Here is a 20,403-nt window from a genome sequence, read left to right on the forward strand (position 1 = left end):
TGCAGCCTCTTCCTACAAAGCCAAATTGCTTCCAGCTGTCCCTGATGTCCTGTGTCCTCAGCCTTGGGCACCTGCAAGGCAAGGCCAGAGTTCAGCTGGGGGTGAAGGGCAGTAAACATTTGACCAGTGCCCAGCGACTCTCAGCTCTGTCCTCGGGAGGCACTTCTGGTACCACCAAGGCAGGGGGGAGGAGCCCCTACAGCCTCTGAAATCCAACCAACCCAGTCCAAGTCCCACCTCCTCCTAAGGCTGTGCAACCTGCTCACCGAACCACCTGCCCTGTGGTTTCCTGCCATTTAAACTGGAGATGAAAGGGCTGTTGCGAGGACTCCAGGAGATAATGCGCCTGAAAGCACAGCACAGCCTGCAGCCATAGCGACTCAGGGCATCTCTAGGCATCCTCCGCAGGCAGCCGCCCGGTCACCTTGCAGGGAAGAAGAGGCGGAGGGCTGATATGAGGGACTGTTAGAAGCCCGATCTTCAGACTCCCTCCAAGCTGCCCTTCCTGCTGAGCTGAAGACGCCCTCCTCGGCCTCGGGATAGGCAGCTCAGCAGCAGAGCTCAAGGCGATGCTGGGGAGGGAGGCAGGCTGGGCCAAAGCCTAGAAGACTGTTGGTGCCGCAGCCAGTTTAGCGGCCTGCTGTCCCTCTGAGCCCATCCCGCAAGCCCAGGTTAGAATTAGATGGCTCACAGACAGGCCCACACGCCAACATCCCGCCAGCCCGGCAGGTGGCAGGAACACGGCACCTCCCGAGCGGGATGAGGACCAGACGCCCCCTCGTGGCATCCTGTGGCCTTGCATGCCATTGCTCTCAGGCCAGGACCAGGCAAACGCAGGCTCCAATAGGAAAACGGTTAAGAAAGAAAGCGGAAGAGCAGGAGAAGGAAGGTAAATACTCCCAGGGCCAGCCCTGGGGCGAGCGGGCAGGGGAGGGCTGACATCCAAACGGATGGGGCTTTGGGATGTGAATCACAGAGGCCCCTCCAGAGAGCACGATCTGAAGGCTGCAGAAGAGTTCAAGGCACCCACATGCAGCCACGTCTTCACTCAAACCCACCAACACCACACCACATGTGACTCACCAAAGTTTATTATGGCAATTAATTACACAAACATACAGGCGGTCGGTCATCCAGCTCAGAAGCACTCAAACCAGTAGAGTCCATTAGTGATTTCTCTTTATAAATAACTTAGGAGAAGCAAGCACATTTGGTAAAGAATCGGCAGCGCTGACCTAGTGTCATGCGGATGGCACGTAGGCCGGGGAGGGGCAGGCACCAGAAGGTCAAGGTCCCTCCTTGGCCCCAGCAGCCCCGGGCCCACCAGATGCTGCGTCCTCAGGTAGTGGACATTTCAAGGCACATACAACTTCCTAAGCAATAGCAGCTCCAGGCTCTTCCCTGAGACCTGGTTTACCTCTGGAACAACCAAGTTAACACGCATCACACCCCCTTTGTCTACTGTATTCATTCTTATTTCTGAACATGCCCCAAACCCCACAGTGCAGGGGGCTGCATATTAAAGAGAGACATAATCCCCGCCCTTTACATTCTGAAGACAGGGAGGTGCGAAAAAATTGCCCCTAATGTAGTGATGGTGTTTTTTAAAAAGCACCATTTGGGAAGTTAGGTTAGGGCCTCTTTTGATGCCTGTCTTAGGATGGACACTGAGGGTGGGAGGATTACATCAAACGAGTCAGGAGAAGGGGAGGGGAAGGGAGGGGGCTGCTTGTGAATGAGATTCAAGGCACTAAAGGAGTGGATGGATGCGTGGGCCTCGGGCAAAGTCGCCCTAAAGTGGGGGGCCCCAGAGGAGAGAAGGGTGGCGGGGAAGGTGACCTGGCCCTCCAGTCCTAAACAAGCCCCAATGTGACCACAATCTCCAGGGCTAGAGCTGCCCCCTTCCCTCTGGCCAGAGGGCCCAAGGCAGCCCCCTGGGTTCTCCAACCAGTGCAAGCAAGGTCTGGGGACAACCTGCATAACCCCCAGCCTTCTTGCTGGGCTGGCGCTGCTGCCACTCAAATAGGACATAGGACAAGCTTGTCTGACATCAACTACTGGAGTTAAATTATGGCTTTATAGGACTCAAACCTGTTGTTTTTCCCAACTCTGTTCTCTCCCTCCAATCCAACCCCTGCCACAGTGCATGGGCAGGCTAGCCTTGAGTGTACTGGACAGACACCAACACCTGCATCCCTTGGCATGGGGCTCCATGTCAAATACGCCAAACCCCAGATGAGATGGAGGGGGCTGGAGACCCGGGGCCTCCTTATCGAGATAACTCTGCACTGGGTTCAAATGGCCCTGAGTGCAGCCGCAAGTAGATGCTCATAAATGCGCACATGCGCTCACTCACACAGACACCGGCAAGAGGTGCTGGACTCCAGCCTGGCTAGCACCACTGCAGCCAGGCAGTGAAAGGAGGGGCTTCCAGGAGGACCTCCGGCCAGAAGGCCAGCAAGTGCCATGACCAGTCACACTGCCCAGTGCCTTGTCCCTCCAAGGCCTCTGGGTGCCGACGCAAGTCCACAGGGAGCACCAACGCCACTTCCAGTTGACCCTCGAATCTCAGCGATGGCTGGGCCAAAGGTTGAGCGTGGGTGGGACTAGGGAGGGGCCAAGGGCCAGGAGTGTGTCTAATACCCAGGCCAGGCAGGCCCCGGGGGTGGTGGAAACCCATAGGGAGGGGCGGGCCCGGGGGGATAAGGGGGCTGCAGGGGCACTGAGGGCTGGGGCTGGCCTGGGAAGCTGGGGAGCTGGGGCTGTATTGGGTAGGGAGGTTTTCCTCCTGTTGCGGGGTATGGGGACTGTTGAGGATAACCAGGACTGGGAGCCCTGCCTCCTGCCAAGGGGTACCCAGGCCCAGAGGCACCAGTTGGGGTCCCAGGATAGCCCGGCCGGGGTGGCGTGCTCCTCTGTGGGGACCAGGAGTAACCCGCAGCACCCCTGGGTCCAGGCTGGGCTGCCGGGTAAGTGGGGCCCAGAGGGCCGCTATAGAAGGAGGGCTGGGACACCACCGGGAAAGGGGCCGGTGGCAGGGCTCCATGGGCAGTGGGGCCCACAGGCAGGCTGGGGGACGGGCTGTAGGGCAAAGGGTAGGGAGGCACGGCTGATGGTGGCTGCGGCTGCTCTTCAACCACAGGGGGCGTTCCCTGGGGGACTGGGCGCACCAGGGGTGGTGGGCGGGGTGGAGGGGCATCACCGGCCAGCTCCTGGGAAGCCCTGGGCTTCCTCAACACTTCCTGGAGCTTTTCCACGCGAACCCGGCGCAGGTGAGACAGCATCCTCATGGAGGAAAAATTCTCCAGGAATGTTTCCAGGGGCACCTCGCCCTCCAGGAACTTCTCAGCCATGGCCTGGAAGACATAAGGTCCAGTGACAATAGGGGCCAGCTGGGATCAAGGCCTCTTGTTTTTCCCCGGGGTCTGAGTTCAGCTGCAGCCCTCCCACCTCACGCCGCCTCAGGCACCCCCTCCTCTTCCCTGGCCATATGCCCCTTCTCACAGCTGACATACGGTACATGCACTGTCTCCCTCACTAGAATGTCAGTCCCTTGAGGACTGTCTCTGTCGTGGTCACCTCTGTCCTGGCACCCTGGCGTCATGCCAGGCCCACAGTGGCCACTGCATATATGTGCTGAACATCTGGATGAGCACTAGCCCGGGGACTTGGAGGGCCTAGAAACTTCTTCCACCCAGACACAGAGTGGACAGCACCAGTTTGCCCACAGAGGCTGAAGAGGTGGCCGGAGGGAAGCAGGAAGCAGGGAGAGTGGAGTAGGGAGCTGGCCTCAGCCCCTGGTGACCTCCTGCTGTGCTGCCCTACCATCCAGGGCTGCGAGCTGCCCTTGTCCATTGTCACCCGTTTCTGCTTCAGCTAGTGGGACTGGGTTCCTGTTATTTATACCCAAAAGGCCTCCCCAGGATTAAAGATGTCCTTCACCTCTGCCATCTACGAAAGCTCCCTTGTTCCATGCTTTGCAGACATCTGCTCCTCCTTCCAAGGGCCCCTGCTGCAGGGACTGACACCCCATCCAGGGAAGAGGGGTGTCACCTCGCCCTCTCACCTCGGACTCTTCTTCGATCTTCATGCCTTCCACCTGCAGAAGGTCTAACAAGGTCCCTGGCTGCAGTGCTGAAGAAAATTTCTCTGGAAGGGAGGGCAGAACGACTGACATTTGAAAAGTGCTTCCTGATTCGGTGTTAAAGGCACTTTGCATGCCCTCTGTGTGCATCCAGGCCCAGCCACCACCCCAGGGTCCACCAAAGGGTCCTTTCGGGTGGGCTTGATGAGCACTTTTGGTCCAGTTCCTTAGACTACCTTCCTGAGCAGAGAAGGGCCCGAATGAACCCAGCCTAGACCTTGGCCAAGCCTCCCCTACACCATCCTGGGAAGGGAAACGACTCGGGCTTCAGAGCCCAATTGACCCAGTTCTGCCTGCCAGCCAGCGGAGGTACCTAACCTGAGTGTCAAGCTCTCTCACCATCAAGACAAGGACCGCCCTCCCACCTTCCAAGGTGACAGTTCCTAGGACACAGAACCCAGAGCAGCTCAAGAGCAGCTCAGTAAAGCACAGAAGCTGAGCTGCCAGGGGTAACGGCAGCAGCAAAGGATGCAGGCTGTCTCGATTCAAATCCCAACTCCACCTACTTCTAAGCTGGGTGACCTTAGTCAAGTTCTTGAATCTCTCTGAGCCTCATTTTTCTTACCTATAAAATGGAGTAACAACAGTACCCACCCTTCTACAGCTGTTGTGAAAAAATGTACATAAAGCACTTAGCACAGGGCTGGGAACATGGTGGGCCTCGGTAGCTATGGGCCTTGCCCATCCTGGGGGACGGGACAGGGAATCTATCCTTCATGCTGTTCCAGCTGCTCAGCCCCGTCCAACCCTGAATGGCGACCCTGAGTTCACAGAGGGGGGACCCTGAGTTCACAGAGGAACCACCCTACCCAGCTTTGCCTTCTGCTCCTGGCACCGCTCCACGAGCTTCCGGAGCTCCTGGTATTTATCTGAGAGGTTTGAGCGGCTGATCTCCAGGGGACCCTGGAACTCCAAGTTCCGTTCCGCCAGGCTCCGGTTGGTGGCCAGTGCCATCTCCCGTTCCAGCTGCAGGTCCTGGACCTAAAAGGGCAGAACAACAGAACCTAAGGAAAACGTCCATCACCCTTAACCTCCTGGCAGTCTGGGTCAGGGGCTTCGGGGGCACATCGCTCACCCTGGGGCAGAGAGGCTCATCCTTGGGGCGATACTCAGCCCTCCACTAGTCAGACAAAGCCAGGTTCAAACCCTGAATGAAGTACTCTGCGCCTCACTTAATCCTTAACTCACAGCCCACAAGGTGGAGACGCATGGGAACCTGGTGCTGAAGGTGAAGAGCTCGCCCAAGGCCACATGATTGATATCCACGATGGAATGTGCAGAGCCCCAAGGAGGGGGTGGACCAATTTACACGAGAAAAATCAGAGGCTTTCTAGGAGGGAAGGGATCAAAAGTCCCAATTACTTATCCCCAAGCTTCAGAGTCAAGAGACCTACCATGGGTAGGTGGCCCTGGCCAGATGCACAGGCAAGACATATAATGAGGCCCCAAATAAAGTTATTGTGAGGGGTGAAAGAGCCAGGTCCCTGGACCAGACCATGCCACTGACTTAGGAGAGACCCGGACCTGCCTCCTGTGCCACATGTGTGTCCTGCAGAGAAGCTGCACAGATGAGCCAGAGGGGCCACCCTGGACATTCCCTGCTGCAAACACTTCCCCAAGCCAAGCGGCACTTTACCCCTCTGCCAGGCTCTTCGTCGCTGCCAGCCAGTGAGGCACACGCCAGGGCACCCTTCCCAGCTACTGTGATGTGATGCCCCATGCATAGGCCAAGGAGTCCTCTTCCTAAGAGGAGGGCGGAGGAGTCAGACCTGCACGCTGAGCCAGCGGTGACGGTACACTGACAGCAGCATGGGGCACCAGAAGAGAGGCCTCGGCACCTGCCACAGGGCGCAGAGAACAGCTCAACAAGACTGACTCTTAAGTCAGGCCCTCACTGTGCAGCTTCTCCACCATGGTCAGCATGTGACAGACCAAGCCAGACTGGCTCATGTCCCAGGAGACATAGGAAGCCTGTGGGCACTCTGGAAGAGGAGGCTTCAGGGAAAGCCTACCCCTTCTGCTGTCCCAGCTACAGGGGCCGAGGCTCTGCACTCCGGGGCAGGCCCATAGCCTCTTCTTTGTGCTCCAGATTGGAAAGAGGGATGCCACAGTTCCCTGCCCTCCCTGAGCCCTCCAGACGAGGCTGCCAGGGTTCAGGGATGTAGGGCCCAGGGTTTGTCCAGTCTAGAGCCCATGCTGCTGCCTTCTACAGACATGGTCTCATTCTGTCGTCCAGAATGAGTGCAATGGCATGACCATAGGTCACTGCAGCCTCACACTCCTGAGGTCGAGCCATGTTCCTGCCTCAGCCTTTCCAATAGCTGGGACTACTGGCACGCACCACCACGCCTGGCTAAGTTCTTTTATTTTCTGTAGAGATGAGGTTTCCCCATGTTGCCCAGGCTGGCCTCAAACAATCCTCCCATCCCATCCTTCCAACAGCTGGGACTACAGGCACAAACCACCATACGTGACTCTCAATCTAATTTTTATTAGCCATGGAAACTTTACTTACATGGCTGACCCAGAGTGAAAGGCCTAAAGACCTCCTGCTCACCCATCCCTTGCAGGGCCCATGGATCCTCTGGCCTTCCTATATGTCCACTGCCCTTTCCCTGGGTCTAAACCAACAAATCGACGCTATATCATTTTCCCCTAAATCTTGCCCTACTTATTTCTGCTTGCTGTCCCCACAGCCTTCTCACATCTTTCTCCATGAAGTGGGTCAATGGGTAAAAACATACAGGTAGATAGAAGAAGTAAGTTCTAATGTTCAACAGCTGAGTAGGGTGACTATGGTCAGCAACAATGTATTGTATATTTCAAAGTAGCAAGAAACGTAAAATGTTCCCAACACACAGAAACCACAAATACTCAAGGTGATGGAGACCCTAAATGCCCTGACCTTAATTACACATTCTTTTTTTTTTTTTTGAGACAGAGTTTCGCTCTGTTGCCCAGGCTGGAGTGCAATGGCGTGATCTCGGCTCACTTCAACCTCTGCCTCCTGGGTTCAAGCGATTCTCCTGCCTCAGCCTCCCTTGCAGCTGGGACTACAGGCACGTGCCACCACGCCTGGGTAATTTTTGTACTTTTAGTAGAGATGGGGTTTCACCATGTTGCCCAGGCTGCTCTCGAACTCCTGACCTCAGGTCATTCACCCACCTCAGCCTCCCAAAGTGCTGGGATTACAGGCATGAGCCACTGCACCCGGCCTGATCATCACACATTCTATGCATGCAACAAAGATTCTCATCTTCCCCATAAATATGCAAAATATGCATCAATTTAGAAAACTGCATATTGATGCATATTAGGGGTTCAGTGTGAAGTCCTCCCACTCACTGAAAAGCGGTCAGTAAGACTAAAAATAGGTAAATAAAAGATGTTTTCACATGTTTTGCTGCTTCCGAATTCAATCTACCCTAGTATATTACTTTGGTGGAAATAAGCAGGAAGAATCTATACTCATACAGATAAATAGCTAGAACAGGAAGGAGTTGCTACTAACCTTTATAGATAATTATCAATTTTCTTTGAATCTACAGCAAAACTCAACAAGAAGTATCTAATAGTTCTCAAAAGTTGCTACGGGTCGGGCGCGGTGGCTCATGCCTGTAATCCCAGCACTTTGGGAGGCCGAGGCGGGCGGATCACGAGGTCAGGAGATCGAGACCATCCTGGTTAACACGGTGAAACCCCATCTCTACTAAAAATACAAAAAATTAGCCAGGCGCAGTGGCGGGCGCCTGTAGTCCCAGCTACTCGGGGGGCTGAGGCAGGAGAATGGCGTGAATCCAGGAGGCGGAGCTTGCAGTGAGCCGAGATTGCGCCACTGCACTCCACCCGGGCTGGGTGAAAGAGCGAGACCCCATCTCAAAAAAAAAAAAAAAAAAAAAAAAAGTTGCTACGTAAAATTTGAAAATTAGCTGGGTGTGGTGGTGTGCGCCTGTAGTCCCAGCTACTTGGGAGGCTGAGGTGGGACGATTGTTTGAGTTCAGGAGGTGGAGGCTGCAGTGAGCCATGATGGCGCCATTGTACTCCAGCCTGGGCGACAAAGTAAAAATCTGCCTAAAAAAATAAAAATTTAAAAAAGTTGCAAAGTGGGAGACAAAACCATTTTGACTAACTTTCCTTAATAAGTTACAGTGTTTCCTTTCTATATCTGGCCCCCAACCCAAAGCAGCTCCCCTCCACACACCCCTCTATGCACACTCTTCTACATGAGGAGAGCCCCTGCCAACTCCCTTCTCTCCTAGCCATGTCCATGTCCCAAACTAAAAGAGAGGTCCTGTCTCTTCTCACAATCCCACCGTGACTCAATGACTGTCTTACAGCCCACCATAAAAAAGTCTGCCAAAGGTCTGAAGTCTAAGTGGCTTGTCCAGCTTCGTTTCCACCTGATCCACGAGTGTTTTTTTCCCTCAGAGAGTTCAGATCAATGGGACAGGTGTGGCTGCACACCACAAAATTCAAATGCCTTCTGCCCAAGAGGTCGCTTCTGCTCACATTTTCCGTGATTCTCTGCTTTCTCACGATTCTGTCAGCCTGCTCAGCTCTGCACACTCTAGAAGCAGGCCTTGGGCTTCCCATGGCACCATGCTCACAGTGCTTAATACGTGACAAAGGAACGCAGGCAGAGCTGCACTGTGCCCAGCACCAGGCCGGGCAGGAGCAACGCCCTGGCAGAGCTCACAGCCTCACAAGCCATTTGAGTCGGCCCTGGGGCTTCGACAAGCAAGCTTTGCTCCACGTCCTTGCTGAGGACTGAAAAAGCCCTAGGGTGCTAGGATATGGCCCATGGTGCCCACCTCTCCTCACAATCTGCCCACCAGGAGGTCTTTTCAACCCAATGTTCAGACACCTCCAACACCAGTGAAGATTCCTCACTTAGGCAGTAGAGCAGGCAGCAGGTGGCAAGAGCACAAGCCGGAACAGGAGCAGGGGACTCACCGGCCTGGCACCCCCCATGGCATGGAAGCACGGAGACACTGGATGGGGGAGCATCATTATTTTTTTCAAAATACAAGTTCACAGAAGAGACACACCATACCTGCTCATCCGTGCAAGTAAACATGTACTCCAAATGCAAATCAAAGGAGCTGGCATTGCTCGCGTGCGTGCCTCTCCCTCACATTAGGGACAGGAAGTGGGAGCTTCCAGAACAACGGATGAGCTGCAGCCACTCAATGGGTGACCGCAGGTATTTCTGGCTGTGTGGCCTGACCTCTCCCATCTCACAGGGGACATCCCAGGGTCACAGGAGATGCTAGGGGCAGGGAACGCCCTTTATTAAGTGTAAATCTCTGCACAGGCAGGATTCTGTTTCTTTCCACAAGGACTCCGTGATTAAGAGCGAGAGGATTAGGGGCCAGTTATGAGGAGAAACAGGATCAAATGGGAGATGAGCTAGATCTCAGCCCAAGAATGGCTCCTAGAAGCCTTAGAGCCACCTGGAGATATGGGATCGCACAAGGCTCTTGGGGAAAAGTGGGTACAAAACCATACCAGTGCTTTGAGGAGCTGCCTCCAGATTTGGGCTGGAAAGACAGTGTGGGGACTCCTGGGGTATCTGGGTCCTGGAAAGGCACCAGGAGGCAGTGGACTCCCCAGCACTACCAAGAACTCCCAGGAACTGTTCTGAAGCCTCAGGGATTCCTCTGAGTCCAAACCAGGATGAAGTTCCCAGAAAAGGGAGATGAATTTGGCCAAAACTTCCAATAAGCCAGCATCCTTAAAAAGCGCCTCTTAACAAGCCTCATCTGCTGGCCTCTGTTGGGTCCCATACCAGCCTCCCTCTACCTCAGGGGACTCCAGGGCCAGCTGGTCAATCGCCTCCGAGTCATTCTGCAACTCCTCCAGCTCCTGCAGGGTCTTATCCTTCAGCGTCTCCATCCTTCCCTGTGAACACAGTGACACCAAAGTAACGAAGGGCAGCCCAAGAGGAAGGGACCCCCGAGCCTGTACATACGATTTATCAAAAACAAACTGGAGCTTTCCTGCGATAATACCACTCCACCGGGAGGCTCGAGGAGGGGCAGAGATCTCTGAGAGCACATTCCTGTGGCTCAGCCTACCCCCTCCCCAGGGAGACCAAGGAGCTGCTCCCTCCACCCTCTCATGAGCAACAGGATATGTGAAAGTACTTGCAGCCAGAAGCAAAACCACAATCCTCGGGTGCTAGATGGAGCTCCCCAAGGAGCAGAGAGGAAAAGGCAGGAGGAGAGGGCCAGGCAGCAGGGATGGAGACTAAGTTTGGCCCAAGGCTGCCCACAAGCACTGATGCCATCATGCCCTCTGGTAGGTATCTATTTCTATCTGAACCCGAAATACACCAAGCTCCACACATGGGGGCTTTGCTGGCTTCAACCTCACTAGTTCAACTATGTCACTGCTTGTTATATTTAGTGCTCCAGAAACCTCAGGTTTCCCTCCAGAATTCCCCTTAACTGCAGCCCTCTCCATGTGCCACCAAAAGGGACTGTCATATGTGCATCCTCATAGGAGCAGGAAAAAAAAAAAAATCAGCCAGTTGGCCTCGCAGGCAATCAGGAAGGAAAGAAATTGACCGACCCAAAGAGGACATCTGCTTTGACAGAGAGCTGGTGTCAGCAGCCCTCTCCCTGTCACTCTGCCTGGAGGGCCATCGATTGTCTGTGTGGTAGATGGGTCACAGCCAGGCCCAGGAGGGAACCCCAGGGACTGAAGAGAGGAAGCACAAATACACCCGGGACCTGCTTCCTTTCTGCTGACAGCGTCCTCCATTTTCATCTGGTTTGTATCTTTTCCAGACGTGCATTCCATAGCCTTTTTTTTTTTTTTTTTTTCTGAGACATGGTCTCACTCTGTTGCCCAGGCTGGAAAGCAATGGTGCAAACAGGGCTCACTGCAGCCTTGACCTCCTGGGCTCAAATGATCCTCCCACCTCAACCTCCCGATAGCTGGCACTATAGGCGTGTGTTACCACCTCCAGCTAATTTTTAAATTTTTTTGTAGAGACAGGGTCTCACTATTTTGCCCAGGCTGGTCTCGAACTACTGGGCTCAAACGCTTCTCCTGCCTTGGCCTCCCAAGGTGCTGGGATTACAGGTGTGTGCCACCATGTCCGGCTCCATAGCTTTAATGTTGGTTTTTCTCATCACAAAGGTTATATTAGTTTTCAAAAGATTCCAGCACCACAGAAATCTAGGGTCCTCCACAGCCCACCTGCACCAGCACTCAGCTAGGGTGAGCCAAGGCTGACAACCCAGCTGAGAAGGTGTTCTAGAATCAAGAACCAAGGTTACAGCTATGTGGTCAGATGCAACCTTCTCCAGGTCTCAGTTTCCCCATTTGCAGTAGGAAGCGAATGGCATCTTCTAGGGCCATCAGAAAGGTAAGAGGAGGACTGAGAAACGACCACATGTTCCCATGTACCAGGAAGTCCCAGTGCACTCCTCAGGGGACCCCCACCTCCACCCACTCAAGGGTGCCCTGGTTTAAACAACAAATCATATGACCACTGATAAAGAGCTATCCATATAGGGATGTGACCAGTATTTGTTATGTCCTGAGGGTTAAAAGTGGCCCCCAACCTCTAAGCAGGGATTGCCAAACTTCAGTGTGCATCTGAATTCCAGCAAAGCTCACTGACGATACAGGTGGCCAGCCCCTCCCACAGAGCTCTGCATCAGTAGGTCAGGGCAGGGCCCAGAAATCCGGAATCCCTCCTGGAGAGACTGACAAAGTTGGTCCAGGGCCCGATTTTGAGAAGATGACAGCTCCATGCCAGTCCTATCACAGTGGAGACCCCTGGTTTCTGAGTACGGGCAACGTCAGTTTTCCCTGAGCTGTTCTCCCCTAAAAAGGAGAGGTAGCAGCAGCCATGTCATATGCAGACAGGGTATCAGAAAGGTTAGAGTCACAGCCAGGAAATGGCAGAGCCAAAATTCAAACCTGCATTCTGTACACACCTCACCTTACTGCTCCAAAACCCTTGGTCTAAAAGCCCCAGAGCCAGGTCGGACACAGTGGCTCACACCTGTAATCCCAATACTTTGGGAGACCAAGGTAGAAGGCTCATTTTCAGCCAGGAGGTCAAGAGCAGCCTAGGCAATGTAGCATCTGATTGTAAAAACTGTAAAATGAAATAAAATAATGAAAGTAAGTAAAAGCTGGGCCAGGCGCAGTGGCTTATGCCTGTAATCCCAGCACTTTGGGAGGCCGAGGTAGGCAGATCACCTGAGGTCAGGAGTTCGCGACCAGCCTGGCCAACATGGTGAAACCCTGTCTCTACTAAAAATACAAAATTAGCCCGGCGTGGTGGCACGCGATTGTAATCCCAGTTACTCCAGAGGCCGAGGCACCAGAATCACTTGAACCCGGGAGGCGGAGGTTACAGTGAGTGGAGATCGTGCCACTGCACTCCAGCCTGGGCAACCGAGCACGACTCGGTCTCAAAAAAACAAAAGAAAAGAAAAGAAGTAAAAGCTAGAGCTGGAGCAGGGGAAGAGCAGCCTGCAGATGGCCTGGGCTGGAGCAGAACTCCGGGAGGAACACTGGCAGCACACCCCAAATCCAAACCCAAATGAGTTGGCCACAAGCAGGAGCAACACTGTGAAGACACCGAAACACATCGGGGCACAGGCTCCAGCCAGCCAGACAGCTGGAGTCCAGGCCCTGCCCCTCGCAAAGGTGGAACCTCCCTGAGCCTTGAGTCCTTCACCTGCAAAATGAGACTCACAACGGCCCCTCCCTCACAGGGCGGGTGCGAGGTTCAATGGGATAGCACAGGCAAAGTGCTGGCTCGGTGCCAGGCCTGGCCTGGAACAGAACTTGCAGGGCCACAGCAGCTGCACCCATATCGGCTCCACCCAAGGGGAGGCCCGCCACTGAGCATCTGCTTACTCCTGCCATCAAGGCTGAGCACTGCAGGTGCAGCCAGGTGAAGGACGGAAGCTCTGTCACGAGCAGCTAGCTGACCACACACAAACAGCACAGTCAGCACCGCCATCTGTGAAAGCACCCAGCAGGTTCAGGACTCAGTCTCATACACGGAAGTCTCCACGCATGGGGAGGCCCCGAGAAGAGCCAAGATTCCCTGGGACAGGCACCAACTCCCCTCCAGCTGCTTACCACGGGAGGTGCCACCAGATGTTTGACAAGTATCACATTTAATAAGATAACACAGCCTCCAACAACACATCGCAAACTTTTTGGTCTCAGGACCCCTTTTCACTCTCAATGTTAAGGAGGACTCCAAGAGTTCTGTTTATGTGGATTATAGCTATCGGTATTTACTATGTTCGAAATTAAAAGTGGAAGAAAAATTTTTTTCAAACAGGGTCTCGCTCTATCGCTCAGGCTAGAGTGCACTGGCATGATCTCAGCTCACTTCAGACTTGATCTCCCAGACTCAAGCAATCCTCCCACCTCAGCCTCCTGAGTAACCAGGACTACAGGCATGTGCCACCACACCCAGCTAATTTTTTTTACTTTTTTGTAAAGATGGGGTCTCACCATTTGATCCAGGCTGGTCTCAAACTCCTGTACGCAAGTAATCCTCCCGCCTTGACCTCCCAAAGTGCTGGAATAACAGGTGTGAGCCACCACACCCAGCCGAGAAATTTTTAAAATACAAGAATACACAAACACTACCTTCCATTAGCTGCCAGAATGACAACATGATCATGGGTCATGCGGCCTCTGGAAACTGCACTGTATACTCATGCAAGAAAAGGGAGTGAAGAAAATAATGTCTCAGAATGATTATGGAAACCACTCTAACCTCATGGATGGCCTGAAAGGGTCTCTGGAAACCTCCAGGAGTCCCCCTGAAACACACTTTGAGAGCCACTGGTCTAGAGGTTAAGAGATGAGACTCTGGAGCCGGACTGCCTCGGTATGAACCCAGCTCTGCCACTTACTGTGTCACCTAACCCCTTTGTGCCTCAATTTCTCAATCTGTAAAACAGAACAGCATGTGGAACATAGTAAGCACCACTAAGCATTTGCTGCTATGAGGACCCTGGCAACCATATTACACAGTGGGCATCAATATCACCCCAACCTCACAGGGGAGGCTGAGAGAGGTGACGTTACTTGCCCAAGGTCATGCAGTTTGGAATGACAATGCCTTTACTGGTCCAGGGATTCTCAACATGTGCTTCATGGAGTCCCTGAGTCCTAAGTCCTCCTCCAGACCTAGAACTGTAGAATCTCCAGGATTCTTTATTTTTTATCTTTTATTTTTTTGAGACAGAGTCTTGTTCTGTCGCCCAGACTGGAGTGCAGTGGCGCAATCTCAGCTCACTGTAACCTCTACCTCCTGGGTTCAAGCAGTTCTCTTGCCTCAGCCTCTCGAGGATTACAGGTGCCTGACACCAGCCTGGCTGATTTTTGTATTTTTAGTAGAGATGGGGGTTTCACCATGTTGGCCAGGCTGATCTTGAACTCCTGACCTCAAGTGATCCACCTGCCTCAGACTCCCAAAGTGCTGGGATTACAGGTGTGAACCACCACGCCCAGCCAATTCTTTTTTTTTTTTTTTTTGAGATGGGAGTTTCGCTCTTATTGCCCGGGCTGGAATGCAATGGCACAATCTTGGCTCACGGCAACCTCTGCTTCCCAGGTTCAAGTGATTCTCCAGCCTCAGCCTCCCCAGTAGCTGGGATTACAGGCATGCAACACCACGCCCAGCTAATTTTGTAATTTTAGTAGAAACAGGGTTTCTCCATGTTGGTCAGGCTGGTCTCAAACTCCTGACCTCAAGTGATCCACCTGCCTCAGCCTCCCAAAGTGCTGGGATTACAGGTGGGAGCTACCGCGCCCAGCCGATTCTTAATTTTTAATGAAGTTTTCATTTTAACTAGGCTACCTGGATATGACTAGTTTGGCATCTATTATCTTATTTTCCCCTTTCCCCAACACTCTGGGGGAACACAGGTGGAGGCAACCCCATCTGACAGAGGAAAAGCAAAGACCCCGGGGGAGAAAGGGCCTTGTCACCCAGTCACGGCAGAGGCAGGAGGAGAACGCAGGCAGTGCTGTTTCTACAGAGTGAGTCCCCACCAGGACCCCAAGGGCACTTCCTAAAGCTTGGCTCTGTGTGGGCACGGTGGGACAGGTGACACCCAGGTGCACAAGACAGGGGTCTTCATGCTGGGATTTAGGCTTCAGATTTGCAGTGACATGACAATCCACATCACAGAGGGAGGCAGCGTCACATACGGTAAAGAGCAAGAGGCAGAACGTCGCGGCCACAGCTCATGAGACGAGTGCCCAAGCTCTGGCCAGCTCCACAGGGGAGATTCATGTGAAAACAGTGCCTGCCACGATGTCAGGCTTCTAACAGGCCAGGAGTCCCCCCTACATGGAAGCTAAGTCTGGGAAGGGGACCAGGGGCCTCCACCAAGCTGCTACCTCCTCTGCTCACGGGGCTCCCATTTCAGAAGGCACTGGTGGCATGTGCCAGACAAACATGTCCCAAATGAGGAGTGCTCAGAACCCTACTCCCAACTTTGCCAAATAGCTGGAGGCCAGATTTTCGTTTTGGGACTCAATTTTCCTTATCTGTAAAATGGGCAAACAAACTCTTACATGGCTCTTCTGAAATCAAAGCCCTCTGTACTATCACACTGGTCTTTAATTGAAACAATAAATAAAGAGACCAAAGCCCTCTGTAAACTCTCCTGTTAATTTACATAACCTCTCTGGTATGTAAAGCCAGCATGAGCTTCAGTGACTCCTATTTCAGAGATAAAATGAATCCCAGAAAGAAGCAGGAAGGATACTGCACCCCTGTGTGGGTGTTTTCATTTCACCAACATCTTTGCCCCACCTGCTCGGCCCATCAGAGGGTTGCAGTGAGGATAAGGTGTTTAGCCATAAGGCCCGAGATCCAGAGATTAGAAGCCCACGCAAGCACGCCGATTATCCCATCCCTCCCTGTCCCTGCCTCCGGGTGGGGGAGGCCCACCTCATCGCCCTCATACAGCATCTCAGGCTGGGCAGGCAAGTGCCACCTTGTGGGGTTTACCGCAGCATCACCCACCCCTGGAAATTACAGGTCCCTTTCTCTCACCAATGCCACAGCCATCACCTGCTCCTCAGAGCCACCAGCGAGGCTGGAAGCAGCAAGCACTTCCCTGGGTCCCTAATACAGAGAAGGGAGAACAGGAAACTACTTTGCCCACAGCCCACAGAGCTGCTAAGAAAGTGCCCTTGAAGCTTGGCCATCACTGCTGGTGGCATCTAACTCCATCACCCAACACAAGGGACAAGTCCAAAGTGACACTTCTCGGAGTGACCTCAGCCACCACAGATATCTCAAAGTAGAGAACTAGGGGGTTCCTGAGATGTCCTTCAGGGACCCAGAGTCCATGGGCTTTTGCTGCTGGAGGGTGTGACGAGTCCAACTACCTGGGCCCCTCAGTACCAGGGCCCTGGCCCAGAGCCCCTCCCACTGCCAGGATGCCCGGGAGGATGCAGCACTGCTCTAGTGACCTCCGGGGTTTGCTGCGCAGGAGTAGGGAGTTGTTGAGGGTGAGAATAAATCAACCCCTTGAAGACAAGGAGAATGTCTCACTCATCTTTGTCAACCCAAGCCCAGCAGACTGGCTGTCAGATAGCTCACAATAACGTTTGCCCAAAAAGTGATGGAGACAGGAAGGAGAGAACAAGTCAGTGAAAACGTGGGGACAGAGAACGGGGCATTCTTCCCCTCACCCCTGCCCGCTCGCATTTCTCCACTCCCTTACTGAATCAATACTTATGAAGCAATTGCATTTGCCAAGAATACTGAGAGATCCACATCAAGGGAGGAAGGATAAATGGGGGCAGCAGGATGTGAGCAAATATTTGGGGGGTTCTTACTATGAGCCAGACACAGCATTCACAGGTAAGAGCTGATCCTAACTCTCAAGTAACTCAGTTTCATTTTAAAAAGCCAAAACTATTCACAATAATTCATCATGAATACAGGTGAGAGCGGCGTAACAGAGGCAGACACCAATGGAGTACGGAGAAGAGATGGGCCACTCTGTGGGCCTGGAAAGCTTGGCCACAGGGGCCTGCACGTGCCATGCCAGGAGCAGCACAGCCCAGGCGGGAGCCACTGCAGATCCAAGGGGCTGGGAGGGGAGGAGGAGGGAGGGCTGCGGGGCAGGCAGCTGCACAGGTTCACAGGTACAGCAGAAAACACCTTTTCTGGGGCGATATCATCAACTCGAGAATGATCTGGCTGGGAGAGAACACGGTGAGAAAGCTATGCGTGAGCCAGTCTGTGTTCCTTGCACAGAGAAGAGGAACGGTGCCCCTGGTTCCTCACTACCAGCCCCTGAGAAGGAAGAACACTTGTTTTTGTTTTTTCCTTTTGCTTTTTAAAGTTGTCTCTCTGCAGTTTTCACCCCCACCAGAGGTCCCAACCCCAGTGGCCTACAAAGGCCAGGCCGGCAGTAGGAGGCCAAGCGCCAGGCAGGGAGTGCGTCTGGCTGGAAAGCGGTCCTGGTGATTCTAGGCCCCTCCTGCAGCCTTGCCAGCTTTCCCAGACCTATCAGCTCTCCAAAGGGAGCCAGAAATCTACATCTAGGTGCATCTTCCCATTTTTAAATTTCAACTCAAAGCTGTGAGAAACTGGGTGGGCCATCAAAACCCACAATTCAGGTGTGTGACCTGAATTGACGCCATATCCTCTATAGGAGACAAGTGCAAGGGTACAGATCACAGAAAAGGGGGTGAGGCAGAGGGGAAAGGTGACAAAGACATCCCACAAAAATCCTGGAGCCCCACCGTTTGCCACAATGCACTGAAAGGAGGTTGGGGGTGGGGGCACAGGCTGAACGCAATGGAGCTTTGCTATCAGAACCAAGGAAGCAGCATTTCTGGGTGCAGCCAGACCGGCCATCTGGCACCTGTTGCTTTGATCTCTGGTCTCAACTCCTTTCCATTACTTTATATCTTGACTAAATCGATCCCACAGGTCTTGAGCACAGGGTACACGATCTGGTAAAAGATAGCACAGGGCCAGTGGATTTACGCCAAAGGCAGCGCCACATCCCCAGCAAGGGAGGCCACAGAACTTCCTAGCAGACCAGGGTGGAAGGGGGACTCTGGGGAGGGTGCAAACTTGGGGCAGCCTTCCAGATCTGTTTTTGTCGGGGAAAAAAAAAAGTCATGCATAGATGGTTTTGCTCAACGAGCTAATCAGCTCAAAAACAAATCGTTTCCACTGATCAGAGATCCTTTCCAAAGATAACCGTCAAAAAAAAAAAAAAAGCTGGACTGCAAAATGCAGCATTTTCTAGACAGTGAGGGCACTGAGATCAGAGTGTGGCATGCCAGCCCTAGAGACAACTTGCACTGCCCCTCACCCCTTGCCTCTAAGTGGTTCATGCCAACTCTCTCCCCAAACTCTGTGTCTGCACAGAATTCTGTCCTGTGCAGACATGGAATTTGAAAACAGATGCCTTGAGTTTGTGCTTTGGCTCCACAGCTCTTTTAACTGTGTGACCTTAATCAAGTCCTTTAACCTCGGTTTCCTTAATGGGGCACCGTGATGATAATCCTACCTTAGGGGTTGCTGTGTGGCTCAGATAAGCGAACAGCCCAGAAAGAGCTTTGCAAACCCCTGAGCACTGAACAAATATAAATTATTCCACCTCCTGGGGTTACTCCTGCAACCCCTGGGCTGCAATCTTGTGTCAAGTGAAATGGCTGCTGAGACTGGGCAGGAGGATTCCAGTCTCCACCGGCTCCAGCATCTGGGAGCTGAAGCACGGCTCCCACCACTCCCCTCGCCTTGCCAGACAACACTTACTTGCCAGTGACCTCAAGCCCGAAATCACACTGCAAGAAGAGCTGTGACATCCCTTGGTTTCTTACAAATTCCCCACATCCATCTATGGTACCAGAAGAAGCTGTTACCAGGGCAACCTGCAAAGTCCAACCTGTACGTGTTAAAAAGGAACTGGCCCCATCTTACCCTGTATGTCAGAAACACCTGCTGTTGCCTTAGAAACCTTCCTAATCGTGCTGCTGAATGAGGAAATATTTGTGGGCCGGATCTGGTTTTCTTTTCCCGGAATGATTCCAGCTGTGCATCCGAGTACCAGACTGTTTTGTTTCCTGACTTCCCACAGGAGGTTAAAAAAAAAAAAAAAATCAAATCATCAAGTTCTTCTCACCTGACCCAAAGCAGCACCGAAATGACCTTCCTCACAAGTGGAAAAGTTACAGTGTAAACCATGGAGAGGGAGGCGTTTTTAGTTTCAATTTTTTGCGTTTTTAGTTTTCTTTTTTTTTTTTTTAAGAGATGGACTCACTCTGTCACTCTGTTGCCCAGGCTAGAGTGCAGGGACGCAACAGTAACTCACTTCACAGCCTCAAACTCTTGGGCTCAAGCAATCCACCTCACCTCCCAAGTAGCTGGGGGTCCAGGCCTGTGCCACCGCCCCCAGCTGGTTTTCATTCTAAGGAATTGCTGGGGTTGGGGCTGGATTGGGGTTGGAGATTCCTCCCACCCACCAGGGATAAATAGTTAAGACTACCCAAAGAGGGGTCGGGTGCGGTGGCTCACGCCTGTAATCCCAGCACTTTGGGAGGCCAAGGCAGGTGGACCACTAGGTCAGGAGATCACAGACCATCCTGGCTAACACAGTGAAACCCCATCTCTACTAAAAGTACAAAAAAAGTAGTTAGGTGTGGTGGCGCGTGCCTGTAGTCCCAGCTACTCCGGAGGCTGAGGCAGGAGAATGGCGTGAACCCGGGAGGCGGAGCTTGCCGTGAGCTGAGATCACGCCACTGCACTCCAGCCTGGGCAACAGAGCAAGACTCTGTCTCAAAAAAAAAAAAAAAAAAGGCTACGTGAAGAGGCTTGAGACAAAAACTCCTAGATTTCAATCCCATCCTGACCTTTCACTAGCTAGATCACCATGGGCACATTATTCAGCCTTTCTCATTCTGTTTCTCATTTGTAAAATGGGGCTAATATTACCAACATCATGGGGTTGTAAGGATTAAATGAGAATTAAACAAGACCGCCAAGCAGCATGTCTGGCGCCGGGCAGTATTAATTCCCACTCCCTCACAACTTAATTGTTAGGAAATGCTGCCTGTCAACTGTGCCAGGCACCCAGCTAGGTCTGGAACCAGAGGACTCTGAAAGAGCAGATCCCAGTCAGAAGCAAAGGGTGTGGCTTTCTGAAACAAGCTCCAAACCAATCTAGACAAGAGTCCTCAAATATAAGCATACATGGGGGAATGTACAATCTCTCATAAGGAAA

At 52.9% G+C, this 20,403-nt stretch overlaps 1 protein-coding gene across 6 annotated transcripts in view; it reads right to left on the minus strand.

Annotated features, from left to right (window-relative positions):
* Positions 1-1,073: 1,073 nt before the first annotated feature.
* VPS37C (VPS37C subunit of ESCRT-I) overlaps positions 1,074-20,403 on the minus strand; it is a 31,189-nt gene continuing 11,859 nt past the window's right edge. For 4 of the 6 annotated variants that reach the window (XM_055278401.2, XM_055278544.2, XM_063632926.1 and 1 more), the window contains exons 2-5: positions 9,947-10,045; positions 4,954-5,125; positions 4,067-4,149; positions 1,074-3,356 (exon numbers count right to left, since the gene is read on the minus strand). In XM_055278401.2, coding sequence (XP_055134376.1) covers positions 2,637-3,356; positions 4,067-4,149; positions 4,954-5,125; positions 9,947-10,039 — 1,068 coding nt within the window. In that variant the 5' untranslated portion in view covers positions 10,040-10,045 and the 3' untranslated portion in view covers positions 1,074-2,636. Of the gene's footprint in view, positions 3,357-4,066; positions 4,150-4,953; positions 5,126-5,219; positions 6,026-9,946; positions 10,046-19,103; positions 19,246-20,403 lie in introns of those variants that run through there. The other 2 variants (XM_055278469.2, XM_055278689.2) reach the window with 2 other exon arrangements.

The sequence above is a fragment of the Symphalangus syndactylus genome, chromosome 1 (assembly GCF_028878055.3).
Source record: "Symphalangus syndactylus isolate Jambi chromosome 1, NHGRI_mSymSyn1-v2.1_pri, whole genome shotgun sequence".
NCBI classification, from domain to species: domain Eukaryota; kingdom Metazoa; phylum Chordata; class Mammalia; order Primates; family Hylobatidae; genus Symphalangus; species Symphalangus syndactylus.